The 15,860-nt window shown below is 39.4% G+C and overlaps 1 protein-coding gene across 20 annotated transcripts in view; it reads right to left on the reverse strand.

The window, feature by feature from the left end:
• PKHD1 (PKHD1 ciliary IPT domain containing fibrocystin/polyductin) overlaps window positions 1-15,860 on the reverse strand; it is a 485,802-nt gene that overhangs the window by 301,298 nt on the left and 168,644 nt on the right. For all 20 annotated transcript variants that reach the window (XM_082729339.1, XM_082729341.1, XM_082729340.1 and 17 more), the window contains one exon: window positions 370-580. In XM_082729339.1, coding sequence (XP_082585465.1) covers window positions 370-580 — 211 coding nt within the window. The remainder of the gene's footprint in view (window positions 1-369; window positions 581-15,860) is intronic.

Here is a 15,860-nt window from a genome sequence, read left to right on the forward strand (position 1 = left end):
AAATGGAAAAGACACATTTGAAGATATTACTCCAAACCTTATTAAAATAGTAAGCCCCAGATTAGCCTAATTCTCCCTTGGGAGTCTATTTCTTTACAAACTGAGGTACAGAAGAGTTGAACTATGGGCACAAGCATGTGAGAACTAGGTGCTTTGCACCATAAGACGGAAGTTCTAGAGTCTTACAGGAAAAATGTATTCAATGTCTAAATCTTTCAAATGTTTCATGCATTGTAATTTTCTTATCAACACATCTAACATTGCTTAATGTCAAAAGACGTCATGGAAAGACAAACAAGTGTCCAGACACCAACACAGTTAAGACGGCCTCTGCTTCCGTCAAATCGGAGCTAAGTTGACATTCAGTACCTCAAGGGTGACCTCAGGTGGAGGTCTGTTTTGTGCACTGCTTCCACAATGACAATCTCTTCTGTGGGTTTGGCACCTTCGAAACCTATTCCACTGATGATGACAACTTCATCTCCAGGGCACCAGTCCACAGCATCCTCCAGAGCCAACACTGTGTCCCGGGCAGAGGCAGCTGCTCGAAGATGGGTGATAGTTACTTCTGGGAGCAAACCTAAAGCCGAATGAGGAAAATTTGCCTTTAGATATATTAATAATTAATATGAATTTGATGTTATTCAGCCAAAGAATACTATGAAGTAAGAATCTGGGAAAGCAAGCTTCAGGCTTGATGAGCACCAATGCATTTATTTTATTTTTTTTTTTGATATTAGTTTTCTCATCTGTTACATGTTGCAATAAAAAATAATGCAGGATTGAACATGGCATGAGGTGAAAAATACAGGAATTGCAGCCAGACTCAACTGACAATTAAATCAGTTTTGCTATGTTCTAACCAAGGGTAATGTACTCAAGGATGACTCCGTTTTTCTCAGATACAAAGCAGAAGTAGCGAGGCCTTTCCCCACAGAGTGGTAAGAGGATTAAATGAGAGAACAATGAAACGTCTAGCTCGGACCTTGCACATAATAGATCTAAAACACATTTTAGTGTTTTCCTTCCCGGCATCATACTGTTTTGAGAATGAAATATTACCACTTCTTTCTTATTCTGAATAAAAACAAACGACTATTAGACTCTCCGATATAAGTTTGTAACAAATCTCTAACCTGAAGACTTCAGCTCAGTTTATACAAATGGGTTAGTAGTGTAGAGACTCAAAATTACCTTGGATTGGTTGTCCTAAGTCTTAATGGTCCCTTCAAATTCCAAAGTGGGTGCCACGTCCAAGTTGGCTTTGCTAAGCCAAGTTGAAGGTGGGGGAACTTGAGACTCTAGAGTCTTGGTTTGTGTCAGACTCCTGCTCATCCACCTGATCCTCCCCATGCCAGAAGGCCACTCCTTAACTATCCAAGATTCAAGAAGGTAGTCTGTCTCAAAGAGCTTATTCTGGCCTTTCCCAACCAGAGTCAAGGCAAAGACTTTTTTCAAGCCATTATCTGAAGCAACACTTCAGAAAACACATGACTTACTCCCAACTCCTTCTTCTTTCCTCAGTACATTTCCTTCCTCCTTTGCAATAGATCATAATTTACCTTTAGCCCACAGCAACTTACTGTCCTCCCTTGTTGCACTAAAGTAAAGTAATAATACTTGAATCTCCAACTACAGAGGTAGCCGACAATAAATCATTTTCAAATTATTTTAAACTTCCCTCTTTATTTATGTGTCTGTGTGTGCACGAGCACTTGTACCAATAATGTTGTTCTAGGCTTGGAAAGGTCCCTAGGTTAATGATGTAATTTCTGAAGTTTACTTGGGCAATAATTTTATCTTGAAATAATTTACAGAGTTCAGAATTTCTAATTATAGGGCAGGTGGAAATTAAGACATAAATCATCCCAAAAGAAAATAATTTTAATTTTATTCCTTGTTTGTATGTTTTAACCTTTGGGAACAATAAAATAAAATAAGTCTCTTTATATGTATATGCATATATATATGTGAATTTCTATGATCTTTTCTTGAATGTCTATATGGAAAATTTTCTACCAAGCATAAAAAATGTTTATTAAAGACAAAAATGCTTTTAAACTCTGTGCTCAGTTGTGCACAATACTAAACCAATATGCAAAAAATACCTACTCTGCACCTACCACCTTGCAAGCTACAGGTAGCAGAACAAAGGGTAGGGACACCAAAGGTATTTCTCAACTAATCATTCTTATAATAGTCAAGTCAGAATGAATGAAAAAAAATCACAGAGAATCTTTGAAGTGCATTTTTACCTATTAACATATGTCCTTTCAATTGTTGACAGAGCTTTTAGAAAGCAGGAATATTATCTCATAACTTATTCACTCTCATGGCAAAATAACACATGTCAATGTGTATGACCAAAGCATCAACCTTGGGCATTTCATCAGTGCCTGCATCGTATTTCCACCTACATGGTAGATGTTGACATTTGGATGAGCTATTGTTACCTCAAACTCACAAATGTCAAAATAATTACAATAATCACTTGAGCTAGACCCTTTGCAAACACCTTTTTCTCTTCTTTCTGCCTTATTCTAGTTTAGTTATATCCCTTCTTTGTTTTTAATCTCTAGTGTCTGCCTGCAATACTCAGTAACAAAGCCCCAAATTCCCTTCCTGACTTTTAAGACTCTCCAGATTCTTTGACTCTGTAATAAACTCTCTATTCCAGGAAATCCAGTCTGTTTACCTCTTCTGGTTTGACAGGTTCATTCCTTCCTCTATCCCTTTACCCATCTACCCCTTTCATCTAGGTGCCTGGCCTGCCTTCCCTCATCTATTCTTCCAAAATGCAGCTCAAGCCCTGCTTCTTCCACTGGATTTCAGGGAGAATTTCAGCCCATGCTGACGTCCACCTCCTCCTACAGACCTTCTAGTGATGTGTGGTTTATACTGAAACAAAAGATCTGTTTACATCTGGGATTTGGGCATGCCCAGGTTTGTGGATATACTGTGGGCCATCTTGGGGAGGAGAAGCTTACACAAAGGAGTAGATAGAAAAACAGAGGATGACAGGGTCTGGCTCAGATATAGGCCCTCTTTCCCAAGTTCATGGACCCATGACTGAACCTGTGATAAGGACCTGAAGGAACTCTCCAGATGGCTTTTGCCCCTGATGTTCCTCTGCCTGGAATTCTAGCTGCCTCATTCTTCAGAATGATGTTCAGCTTGGTTCCTCAGAGAAGCCTCCAAGACCTCCTGACTGGGTCCAATCTTGTGTTATAATTTGTCCCGTCACCCTGTTCCTCTCCTTTCTAGCATTCAACACACTGCAATTTGACCTCTTACTGTAATTCTGTTTGTCTTCCCTACTATACAGGACAGTAGGAACAATGACCAAGAAAGCCAAAAGAGGAGGTAAAGTGCACAAAGAAAGCCTCATGGTGATGGCAACAGACAGATGAGTTGATGAACTCACATGACATTTGTCATGCAACACCTATAAGAAGCAGGCAGGAATGCTGAAAAATGCTGGAGGTTCTGGGAGAGCTGGGGGAGAGGGGTGGCAATAAATTTTTCTTGTCACTGCTGAAATACACACAGGCTGAGAAGACTCGCCAAGGGGGTTAGGGCACAGGGGAGACAAGATATGTAACCTGTAGACAGTACCATATATTTCAGAATTAAATTATTCCATAATTATCACAGTGCCTATGTCTTATCTCCCACCTCAATATTTACTACCTGAATTCAGGGACACTGCTTATATGTTTCCTTTATATATGTTACAATCCTGGGATTGCAATTAGCATTCAACTCATAAGGATTTAAATTAATTATTTTGAATATTGCCTTCTGGACATTCACTTGCAAACTCCCATTAGACATATGCTAAGGAACGCCTGGGTGACTCAGTCGGTTAAGCACCTGCCTTGGGCTCAGGTTATGATCCCAGGGTCCTGGGATTGAGCCCCATGTCTAGCTCCCTGCTCAGTGGGAAGCCTGCTTCTCCCTATGCCTGCTCCTCCTACCTAAGCTCTCTCTCTCTTTCTGACAAAAAAAATAAAATCTTAAAAACAAAAGATATATGCCTAAATGACTATATAATATTCAATGTGCTTGAAAGTAGAACAATGCAAACATTTATTAAGAACTTAGAATAAACCCAACGTAGGCTAAGCAATTTCACTTGAAATAAGAACTGTTTGTTTCTTCTTGTTTTTCTTTTGACGGATTGAACAGATTAGGAAACCAAAATGCTTCAGGGACAATATTTGACAGTCATGAGACATCAGCACTGAGTTCTGAAACTGGGGCTTCTGAGTCCAGAACCAAAGAACTGGACACATAATCGAATTGCCGGACTCTGGAAATAATTCTAAATTAACTGTACCCGGAAAGCTTTGGTACTCAAAAAATTATTCTCCTCACTTCATAAATGTTACTTAATGGCTTCACAAGGCAACACAGCCAGCTTCTGTAATGAAGAAAGCATTGCCCACACTATAAACGTGAGTCATTTTACTTGAAGAACTCAGAAAACCCAAGTTGGGCAGTTCCCTTCCTTTCTCTACCACAAATCAAAAAACATAAAAATACAGTTTGAAAAGATCAATAATTTATGAATATGCTCAAATGAAAAAGGTTAAGCTCTTAATGTGTAATTTAATACAATGTTTAACCACTTTGGGCTTTCAACATTGACCTGTTAACCAACAAACTATTCATTTACTCCCACTAATGACTTTGACTCATAATTGTATTTCCTACAAATTATTGTCCAAGCATTTCAGTGCCATTCATCCATAATTACACCATCTCAGAGAAACATCTTAGCAAATGGGCAGGGGGAGAAAGAAAATAATCTTTGTGGGTTAACACACTTAAAATCACTAATTGTCCCCTGTTTATTTTGTAGGACTTCAATCTTTATTCCAAGTGAATAACTGCCAAGATCTTTCCAAATCACTGGGGGCAGGGAGTTTGTGAAGGATGAGGAGAGGAAGGAGAGGGAAAGAGAGTGAGGGGAGGGGAGAAAGGAAGGAAAGAATATTTCATTAAACTAATGTTCACGTCAGAATACAAAGATAAAGCAACTCACAAAAGAACTAGAAATCTTTCTGAAATACGTGCAAATGATTTCCCCCTATTTCTGCATACAGCTAGCTTCACATTATGCATAGCATATTGGTGAATGCTGTCGCGAGCACGCGCGTATCTATGTGTGTGTGTGTGTAGATAAATATTTTTCATGCACTGGAAAGACAGACATGGAAGGAACAGAGTCCCTGTCTGACCAGGATCCATGACCAGTACAGGAAATGGACAAAAATCACAGATGTACCATGTGAAGGGTTAAGACAGAGGGACATCTGGTGTCTCCTAGTGCACACACATGGAGGACCTCACTCACGCAGAAGGAGGGGTTCTTTCTGGGATTGCTTCCCAGAAGAGGTGATGACTGAGCTGGATCTTTAGGGTTAAGTCCTAGTGGGCCAAATGACAGAACAGGCAAGGCACTCCAGGCAAATGCAATCATGTATAGAATGGTATGGGCCAACGTGACACATTTTAATTGTTGCTGTATGCAGCATGGGCAGAATGCACACACACGGGGGTGGGGGGGAGGTTGCTGGTGAGAGTGCACCCAGCAAGGTGAGCAAGACCCACTCAGAAAGGGACTCTGGGGTCCTCCCAAAGAACGAAGAGTTTATTCCAAAAGTAACCACCAAATGAATACTTGAGATAGTAACAAAGAAATCACACTTTTGTGAGACTAGTGATATTTTAAGACCATGAATACACAAATCAAATTGAGGGGAGAGAATCCTTAGTGAGAAAATGTAATCACTACATATTTGTGAGAATGAGAAAAAACCTGACTCAAGTCCTAAGATGAACAAGAGCCAACCAGGGGGCAAGAGGGAGCTCAATGTGTTCCAGAATCTAAATGGAGATAGGAGGTTCAGGAACAGATGAGATGGCATGGTGTGACTGGACAAGATGGCACAGGACCTTGCTGGCATGTTTTCAAGGACCTTAACTCGGAATAGTTCCGTGATCAAATTTCTGTTTTTAAAGTTCTCCCTGGCTGTTGACTGAAAAGCAGGGGAGGCAAAGTAAAAAGTCTATGTAGCAGGCTGCCACAGTAAATGAGAAAGGATGAAGGTAGTGGTTCAGACAATAATTTTGGTAAGTTTGACTAAGAGTCAGGCAATGCATCTGAAGAGAAGTGTAGAAATTTGAGCTCTCTTTTGGAGAACGAAGAGAACTGATGTCGGATCTAGAGGTAAAGGAGAAGATACCGATGATGCCTCACAGGCCCAAGAAGAAGCAAGTCAGTAGATAAACAGGGGCATCTAGGGAAGAAGATAGTCTATTGAATAAACATTTACTGAGCACCTACTATGCTATGTTCTGTGTGCTCTTCTAGCCACTGGGAATACACTAGTGAGCAAAACAATCAAAAATCCCTGCCTTCATCGGTTTATATTCTAGTGGCCTTCACTTTTAGAAATACTACCCTTTAGATCACCATTTTATGCAGGTTACATTTTAGATATTAAAGAGGATATTCAAGGGAAAATTCTGGAGCTCAGAAGAGATGTCTGAAGTTAGATAAATAAATATATAAACAGATTCCAATCCATGGAAATGAGTAGGATTACTTGGGAGAAAGTATATAGTTATAAATGAAGAATATCTAAGCCTGAGCCCATGAGAACATCATCATTCCAAAGTTGAATAGGTGAGGAGAAACCTAAAAGAAGCAGTAGAAGGAAAAAAAAAACAAAAGATGAAGATAACACACTTGCCTATAACTAAACAAAACAATGCAGTGGAGAGTAACTCATTCCTCCCCCATTTCTTTACTCTTTAATTATTGGTAGGGTCTGGGCACCCCACCCAGTGTCCCTTACTTTTGAGTCCGATTCCCCCTGTTCATTTCATCCCTCTTCAGACAGAGTAGCAGGATAAGAGCTTTGAGGCGAAAGAGATGGAGAGAAAACCCAGTCCATCTACCATTTCTCATTCCTCCCTTCCTCCTGGCAGCAGCTGGCCCAAATTCTCCAGTCACATACTATCTTTGACAGCAGGAGGAGGTGATGAGTAACCAGAGAAACTGGGGAAAGGCTGACAATGACTTCTGATTCCACCTTGCATCTGAACTGGTTCTCTCTGCTTCCAGAGACTGCACTATGCCAAAAGTTGCTTCTGGGCCATAGAAGCCACTCTGAGGGCAGAGGGACTGAGCACACCCTTTGTTACTAGTACTCAATAAGAACAGAACTAAGATAGTAGAGCCCAAATGGAGAGAGATGTGTCCCTGGTATTCCATGGCAGAAACGGACCTACACTCCCACACAATTAGTCTTATACTCCATGGCCAGCTGCACTACTCCCGCTAGCATCAGACAGCGAGGAGATTTAGATGAAATTGCCTGTTGAGGGCTCACCTGGGTCCTTAACTACAAGGTTATCACCACTTCTTTGAGAAAAATGCATCTTAAGTTCCAGAAAGCCATCTCACAAAGGGAACTCTTTGAACTCAAAGCATCTGTGAATTGGAGGCAATCCAATTTACCATACTTCAGAAGAGGAGACTGGGACATTAGCATTAATAGAAGATTATCTGGCAGACCGAAGAGATGGAATGGGGCATTTTTCATGTACCATTTCCCTCTGCCCTCGAGAAGCCACTCGCTGTGATATCTTTGCTGGCTGAAGACAAAACCTGGCCCAGGAATCCCATATGTGCTTAGCTCTGTGTCTGCACTGTGAGCCTTCTGCATTAGTACTGGCTCATCTTTGGTGACAATGACAGAGCAGGGAACATGTGCCTGCAGGAAGAAGAAGGCTCAGCGGAGCAATCCTTTAAATGTGCGGATCAGCTGGCTGCATCCACAGCTGAGCAGTAAACATTTCTATACTGTGATGAAAGGGAATTGGGCATGGTCTGTTCCCAATGCTGAGAAAAAGTCTACCATTTTGTTGGCACAGAGGTTTAGACCAAGGCTAACCAAGGTTACTCAGATGGTGCAGTGAGCCATGCTTTGATTGAAGGCCTTTTCTAAAGGCTAGCCTTGGTTTCTACTCAATCTGAGCTTTACTATTGCTACTGTGATTAAGAACAAGTAGACTTGTTCTTGAGAAGACTATAAAGATAAAGACTATAAAGATAAAGCTCAACATACCCAGGAAATAGTGAATTATAAGATACGTGGAAATATCTGTAACACTGTTCCTAGATGCTTCAAAGATTTCAGGCCAATTTTAACAAATAGCATTCTTGGGCCCTGTAGAACTGTACTGGCCAGTCCTTTACTCACCAGGGCAAAATCTTGTTGTTCAGAGCAAAAGGCTTCTATAACATGTTTTTAATTCCCACTCCTTTTCATTGCCCAAAAATATTTACAAAACTTCAGGTATACTTCAGACCAGATAGTATTTTTAATAATCATTGCTACAGTTTATGGTTTAGAATGGAGACAGCAATGAGGGAAAACGAGGCTAATTTTTAACAGGTTAATTTCTTTTTAGAAAACCAATCGATAAATATTATATAAAATATATATATATATAAAAATATAGAGAAGCTAAAGGAAGATAATAAAAGCATCTACAATCTTACGACAATAGATTAATAAGTGTCTTTTCTTTTCCATCCTTTCTATCCTATGTTCACAAGCTGACAAAATTTCATATATAAATAATACTCTACATACTATAGAATTATGCTGTAATTCTTGACATACCATTTTTGTAAATTCTTTTTACTTAATATAGTAAAATTGATAGAGTAATACATTTAACTAATATGACATATTAATATATTCTTTTTACTTAATATTACACTTACTAATAGCTGTATTATATATTATTTAACATCATAGTGGTATCACAGTATCCCAATTAAAAGTGGTGCATTTTATACAGTAATCCTGTAATTCTTTATACTCTGTTTATTCCCAATATTTTTCTCTCGTGAACAATGCAGATGTGGACATTCTTGAGCATAATTTTTATGAATGCTCATGGTCACCTCCTTAGAACAAATTCCTAAAAATGGCATCACTATATCAAGGCATATACCTAGTTTTATGCCGATTACTATAATTACCAAATTAACTCACAGGAAGACTCACAACTTCTATATACACTAGCAGCATTCATGAATACCAGTTGCACAGATTTCTACTACTTCTATTTTTGGTCTTGGTCAATTTGACTGTTAAGGGAAAAAAAATCATTTTTGTTTTAAAATGTCAGGTGAAGGCCATTATTTGACATCTTTTTTACATTTTTTAGTATCAAAAGAAATTCAACATTGCTAAGTAAATGGAATGCTACATGGGCTGGAGCTTGTGATTTTTCCTTCAAAGAGAATTCTTCCATACATATCATCAAAGCAATACTATTAATAGTATTGCTTTCAGCCTGGCCATGGAGGAAGAGTATCGTTAAATTGGACATTATATTCAATATTTGTTAAAATTGGATTTTACCTAGATCCTGGCACTTCATAATTTTCAAAACTGCTTCCCATTCTTTCCTCTCATTTAACTCACAACAACTCTGCAAAGTAGCAAAGACTGGAATTATTACTTTCATCTTACAGAGAATGAAACTATGCCCAGACACTCATTCCATCTTTTTCATCCATTTAACACACATACGGCTCACTTCTATATTGCATACACATAGCTGGTGTTCATCTCTGGCAGAAAGACAAACTGAAGACACTCCTTTCAGGTTTCCAGAACAATCCTCTCAAATTTTTCAGGTTCTTTTAGGATTCCAAGTGGGGCCTGGACCCCTTTGGCTCCCTTTGTAATATTCTTTTTTCCTCCTTTGTAATATTCTTGATAGGAACATAAAGAACTTGCTTCTTTCCCAGTTATTTAACTTCAGTATTTTTATGCCATTTTCTGACCTGTATAATAGTAAGTCTATAAGTATTTTTTAATACTTTGTTTCACACTTAGAAAACTCTTTCCTTTTTTTTTTTTTTTTGAGAGAGGGTAAGTGAGAATCTTAAGCAGCCTCCACACCCAGTGTGAGCTAGACAGTAGGCTTGATCTCATAATCTGAAATCATGACCTGAGCCAAAATCAAGAGTACACTTAACCGACTGAGGTCACCAGGCTCAGCCTGATGTCAGCTGATGTTCCTGTTCATCTAAGAAGTCTCCATCTTCATGTATAGAAGTCATCCCTGTGCTTCCCAGTCAATGCCAACAGCGCCTTGTACTTGATCTGATACAAGGTCTTGGCCTCAGGCCAGCTGTGGTTGTTGAGTTCCTCACAGTGGTTCTTGACCTCAGCGATAATGCCATCCAGGTCCAGGGAGTGGCTATTGTCTATAGACAGCACGAGGGGCATGTCTGTGATCTGGTACCACAGGTCCCGGAGCCCCTCTCCATAGAGCTGCCTTAAAAAGATGATCTCATGAGTCAGCCCTTCCCATGAGGCACTCCAGCTCCATCATGTTCACGTCAACTTCGTTCCTATCCTTGATGAAGACAAATTTATTCCCCATATCTTCATACTCTTTGATCTCTTCCTCATTTTTATTCTTGAAGCCCCCACTGGCCCCCACATGTTGTCACGTTCCAACTTCAGCTTCAGCTCCTCCTTGCCTACCGTGTGTCCGGCTGTCCCGGGGGTTGTTGATGTAACTCTTGAACACACTGTTCCTGTTACTCCGAGCATTTTTCTGCTGCTGCAGGAGGCTCCACTTGGACTCCAGGATTTTTTCTCCTGTTCCAAGTGCTGCAGCTTGTTGCTGGAAGGAGGCAAACTTGTGGTTGAGAGTCTTGATCTGCTTCTTCTCCTGGATGTGCATAGCCTGGATATTCAGGTTCACTTCCAGCTTGAGGGGGCTCAGCAGGCTCTGGTTCAATGAGACAACGATTCCTCTCATACCCCCGTCCCTGTCATAGCCTCCAACCACCTCATGCTGCTTCTCAGGCCACCCAGAAGCTGCTGCCCACCCAGAAGAAGGTGGAAGAGCTGATGCGTGCACCCGGCACTCTCATGAAGGAGCAGCTACTGAAGGCTTCGGGGCTGGAGGCAAACATCTTGTAGGACTTCTAGGTGACCCGGATGGTCATGGTGGAGCCTGGAGTGGAGGCTAGGGTGGAGGAGAGAGGCTGAACCTGACAGAGGTTTGAGAAGGAGCCAAGAAGCTGTTTCTAGGTTGAAATGTTTTTGAGTCATCTCTTGTTTATAGATCTAGAAACTGCAACACTGAGGAACTATCTATTTCAAGTTCCACCAGATCAGGGATAGAGATAGTATTTGAACCCAAGCAGTCTACTTTCAGAGCCCAAACTCCTGACATTCATCAAAAGGAAGATGAATGATTGAATGTTCTAGAACCAAGTCAGAATAAGCTCAGTGAAGATTCTCCTGTGCCAGCAGGAGAGAGTAAACTATAGAAATCTTGAAAGGAAGCTAACAGACTATGTCCTCTTGGAAAGCTGTGTGTCAAGACCAGAGGCTTGTTATCTTCCTGAATTATGTGTCTAAGATATGATACAGAGTCAGTTATAGAAAATGGGATCCTGTGATAGTTAACTGTGTATGTCAACTTGACTGTACTAAGGCCAAAGACAAACATTATTCTGGGGCGTCTCTGTGAAGATGTTTCTGTATGAGATTAACATCTGAATCCATGGACAAAGTGAAGCTGACTGCCCTCCCTGACGAGGGTGGACCTCATCCAATCCATCAAAGACCCAAATAGTATGAATAGTACAAAAAGCCTAAGTGAGAGGGAACTCCTGACCAACTGCTGAGCTGAGACTTTTCCAGCTTTCAGATTTGGATTAAAACACTAGCGCTTCTTGGATTTCAAAACCTGCTGGCTTTTGGATTGCAACTGACAGCATTTGTTCTCTTAGTTCCCATGCCTTTGGACTCAAACTAGAACTATATATATCAGCTCTCCTGGGTCTCCAGCTTGCTGACTCCAGATCTTGGGACTCCTTAGTTTCTACAATCATATGAGCCAATTCCTTATAATAGAGCTTATTATAATCTACAATATTAGAGTTCTCATGATAAATAAAATGAATATGATCTATTTATCTACCTATCTACCTCAACTGTTGATAAGATGAAGTAGTGAAAATAGTACCAAAGGCCTTAAATTTCCTATCAAAATCCTTATGGTTCCAAAGATTTTCTCTGAATTTTTTTTTATAATGTTACTCAGGAATGAATAAGTCACTGCATTAGTCAGCGTTCTCCAAATAAATAGAACCAATATGATATATGTATCCATGAAAAAATTTTGGAACTATAGGGACTGACATAGGAAATTTAAGGCCTCAGGTATTATTTTCAGTACTTCATTTTATTAACGGTTGGTATTTTAGAAGGAAGTAGCTCATGATTTAAAAAAAAAAAAAAAACAATTGTTCTAAATTGAAAAATACCTTCCCAATTTATCTTTGTGGGGTCTGAACATTCTACTATAGTACCAGTATTTATAACATGTCAACGCCTAGCTTTTGATAAGAAATAATAATTTCCTTAGTAGCTAAGAAATACCTACAGCTCTCTTCCCTGCCTCCCCACTCAGACCCTCAAAGAGGTTGCTATCAAACAATCATTTCTAGGTTATACATGGCAGAGTCCTAGGGAACAGAAAATTCACCAGGCTAAACAAAGGAAAGTCTCTGTTTTTACCCTTTTCTCCCTCACAGGGATAGGGAAAAGAGTTCAGGAGGCAACTCCTTCAAATCTGCCTCTAATCTAGAAAAGCCTAAAATAGATAGGCCACACAGGTTCTCCCCTGAACATTAAGGCAAGTCTGTTCTCTTCTCTTCTTGAACTCACTGGCCACACTGAAGTTACCTTTTGTTAATCAGCAAAGTCCCCAATGTCTTATGTGGCCTAAGGAGTAAAGAAAGAAGCTTCTTGCCCATCCCCTACTAGCTTAATCAAGAATAATTAGTAACATGATACATCATGGTTCACTAGAGGTCCTCTTTTTGGCTTAAGCCAAGTCTTTATTATAGAGTTCAGCCTTGAACAGCATGGGTTTGAACTGCACAAGTTCACTTATTATGTAGAATTTTTACACTACAGTACCATAAGTATATTTTATCTTTTATGATTTCCTAAATAAGATTTTCCTTTATATCTGACTTTATTGTAAGAATACAATGTAAAATATATATAATATACAATACATGGTTAATTGACTGTTTAACTTATTGATAAGGCTTCCTTCCAGTTAACAGTTGGCTTTTAGGAGTTAAGTTTTGGGAGGAGTCAAAAGTTGTACACAGATTTTCAACTGTGCAAGGGATCAGTGCCCAAGAGCCCCACATTGTTCAAGAGCCAACTATACTTAGGACTGATGACTTTGCTGGCCATTGCCTTTCATGTACATATTTATACAAAAAAGTGACCAATCCAAATCAAGAGTCATGTGGTTCTAGATCCCTAACTGAAAACTATCTTAAAATCAACCTCTTTCATTTACTAATACTCTCTAGCCATAATCAAATATAAAAAAAACACAGTGCTATTATATATTCCTTAATTCTAAATTTTCTATTAGTTGTGTTTCTAACAACTGTGGCTTTGGTTTTTGTTTAGTGAAGCAACTGGTTGGTTGGGATTTTTTCCCAGCCAAACTAAACAAACTGGAATTTGTTTACTATCCAGTAAAATCTTATTAATTTGTAATTTCAAATTAGTAAAAGTAATAAAAATGTTATATTGTCAAATGTTTATAAAGTAGATAAGCCATTGTTTTTACCTGTCCATTCTCTTACTCTGTTTAAATGACACATCTCTAATGTTAATAAACCATCCATGCTCCACCTCAGACAATGTAGTTCTGGGTGGTTGTCCACATACTTGCTCCCTCTTGACCAAAAGAATACCACTTCCCTGGTTATAGTACCAGTTTTAGTGATAGACCTCTGACCCAAACAGGGTCAAAATTAATCCTGAGGTTTTTGCTCAAGTTTTTCGTTCACACACATACATTTGCTCAAGTCGTTCACACACATACATTTTTTGATAGCTTACTACAAGTCCAGTCACTGTTGTAGGCAATAGAGATATTGTAAATGAATAAAAACAAACAAAAAAAAAACCACAAAAACAAACAAACAAACAAACAAAAACCCCAGGAACCTCCCTGTCATTGTGATGTATACATTCTACTAAGGAAGACTTTAGCACAAGTACAATAAATATGATAAATAAACTGTATATAATACATTAGTATTAAAAGCTAAAGATAAAAAACAGGAGAGAGGTAAATGTTAATAGAGGGAAATGTTAGAATTTGCTCAGGGGTCAAATAGCCATTGGAAAACAGCCGCTTTTCCACCTGGAGCTGCAGAGACCCATTTCTACCTCCAGGAGAGGAGAGCTGGATAGGTACCTGCGTGGCTCAGTCACTTAAGTGTCCAACCCTCAGTTTCAGCTCAGGTCATGATCTCAGGGGTGTGAGATGGGACCCTACACTGGGCGTGGAGCCTGCTTAAGATTCTCTCCCTCCTCTTCTGCCCCTCCCCCTGCTCAAGAGTGCATGTTCCCTCTTTTGCTCTCAAAAAAAACATGGGAAGGAAGGAAGGCAGGAGGGAAGGAAGGAAGGAAGGAAGGAAATGAAGTCAACTCAAAGGAAAGCAGAGCCTAGAGTTCTGGTGAAACAAAATCCTAATGACTTCATTGGAGCACCTGGACTCAGCTGTGCCTCCAATTTTTGTTTTGTTTTGTTTGTTTTGTTTTTTGTTTTTTCAGTTATATGAGGCAATAAATACCCTTATTTCTTTCTAAATTGGGTTTTCTGTCACTTGCAACCAAAAAAGATCTGACTAATGCCAACACTTTCAGGTATATATAGAAACTTAAAGTACCTTACAATGTGTTTCTAAGTGGGGTTCCTGCTGTACTTGGATTATTGAATAGCTAGAACTCATTTCTAATTAGGAGTATGCATTTACATGTAAACACCTAAATTCCTAAAGACCTTAAAAACAGTAGGTTCTCTTTAACGTGTTTAAACAAGTTCCTTAAAGTGTGGTTTATACCCTTAATTTAAGAAACTCTTTCATATAGACTATTTCAAGGTCACTGTTGTCCAAATCAGGAATTCCAGATTCTAAGCTATGTCAGTTTAAAAAAAAATCAATTTGATTTTACCAGAAATATTTCTGCCTTTGTGCATAGGATAGTTGTGTTTTGGACTTCTTTGAGGCATGATACAGAATAAAGAAAATTCTCACCTCACCTTCCACTGGAGGTGTTGCTTATGTTTTGAGACCCATACATGTAGTTGAGGACCAGTCCTCATCTTCTTTAAAGGAAGAACCAGTCATCCATCACTGGCCATCCTACCATGCTAAGGGTTCCAACTTAACTTGACCACATAATGATGATCAGTCACAATATATCAGCTGACCAAAACCCCAACACTGAATTGAAGCTTGTTTGAGTTAAAGATTATAGAAGGAAAAGAACAAGTGTTAAATTTTCCTCATCCCTCTTCCTCCTTTTCTCCTCAATTTGATCTTGCTTCCCATCCCAAAATCAAAGTGAATCACAGCAAAACACACACAGACACACACACACACACACACACACACATATCAATGGTTGCTTTCCCTTTCAACCCAATATCTCTTGTGACACCCTTTCACATAGGTGCAAATGTAGCAAATTCTGAAGCAGAACTTCTGCTCCCTCAAACCAACCAAGAGGACCCAAGCAGGAAACAAAGAGAAGATAAAGGCCCCACACTGTAAGTGAGCCATGAACAGCTAGGGAGCAGACATTTCCTTGGGGCTTACAGAAAGGAGACTAATCTAACTCTGTCATCTGAGACATCCCTGTACATATCCTACCTCAGGGTATATGTGAAACAAAAAGAGGACATTCAAAGGA

The sequence above is a fragment of the Mustela nivalis genome, assembly GCF_964662115.1.
Source record: "Mustela nivalis genome assembly, chromosome: 5".
NCBI lineage: Eukaryota > Metazoa > Chordata > Mammalia > Carnivora > Mustelidae > Mustela > Mustela nivalis.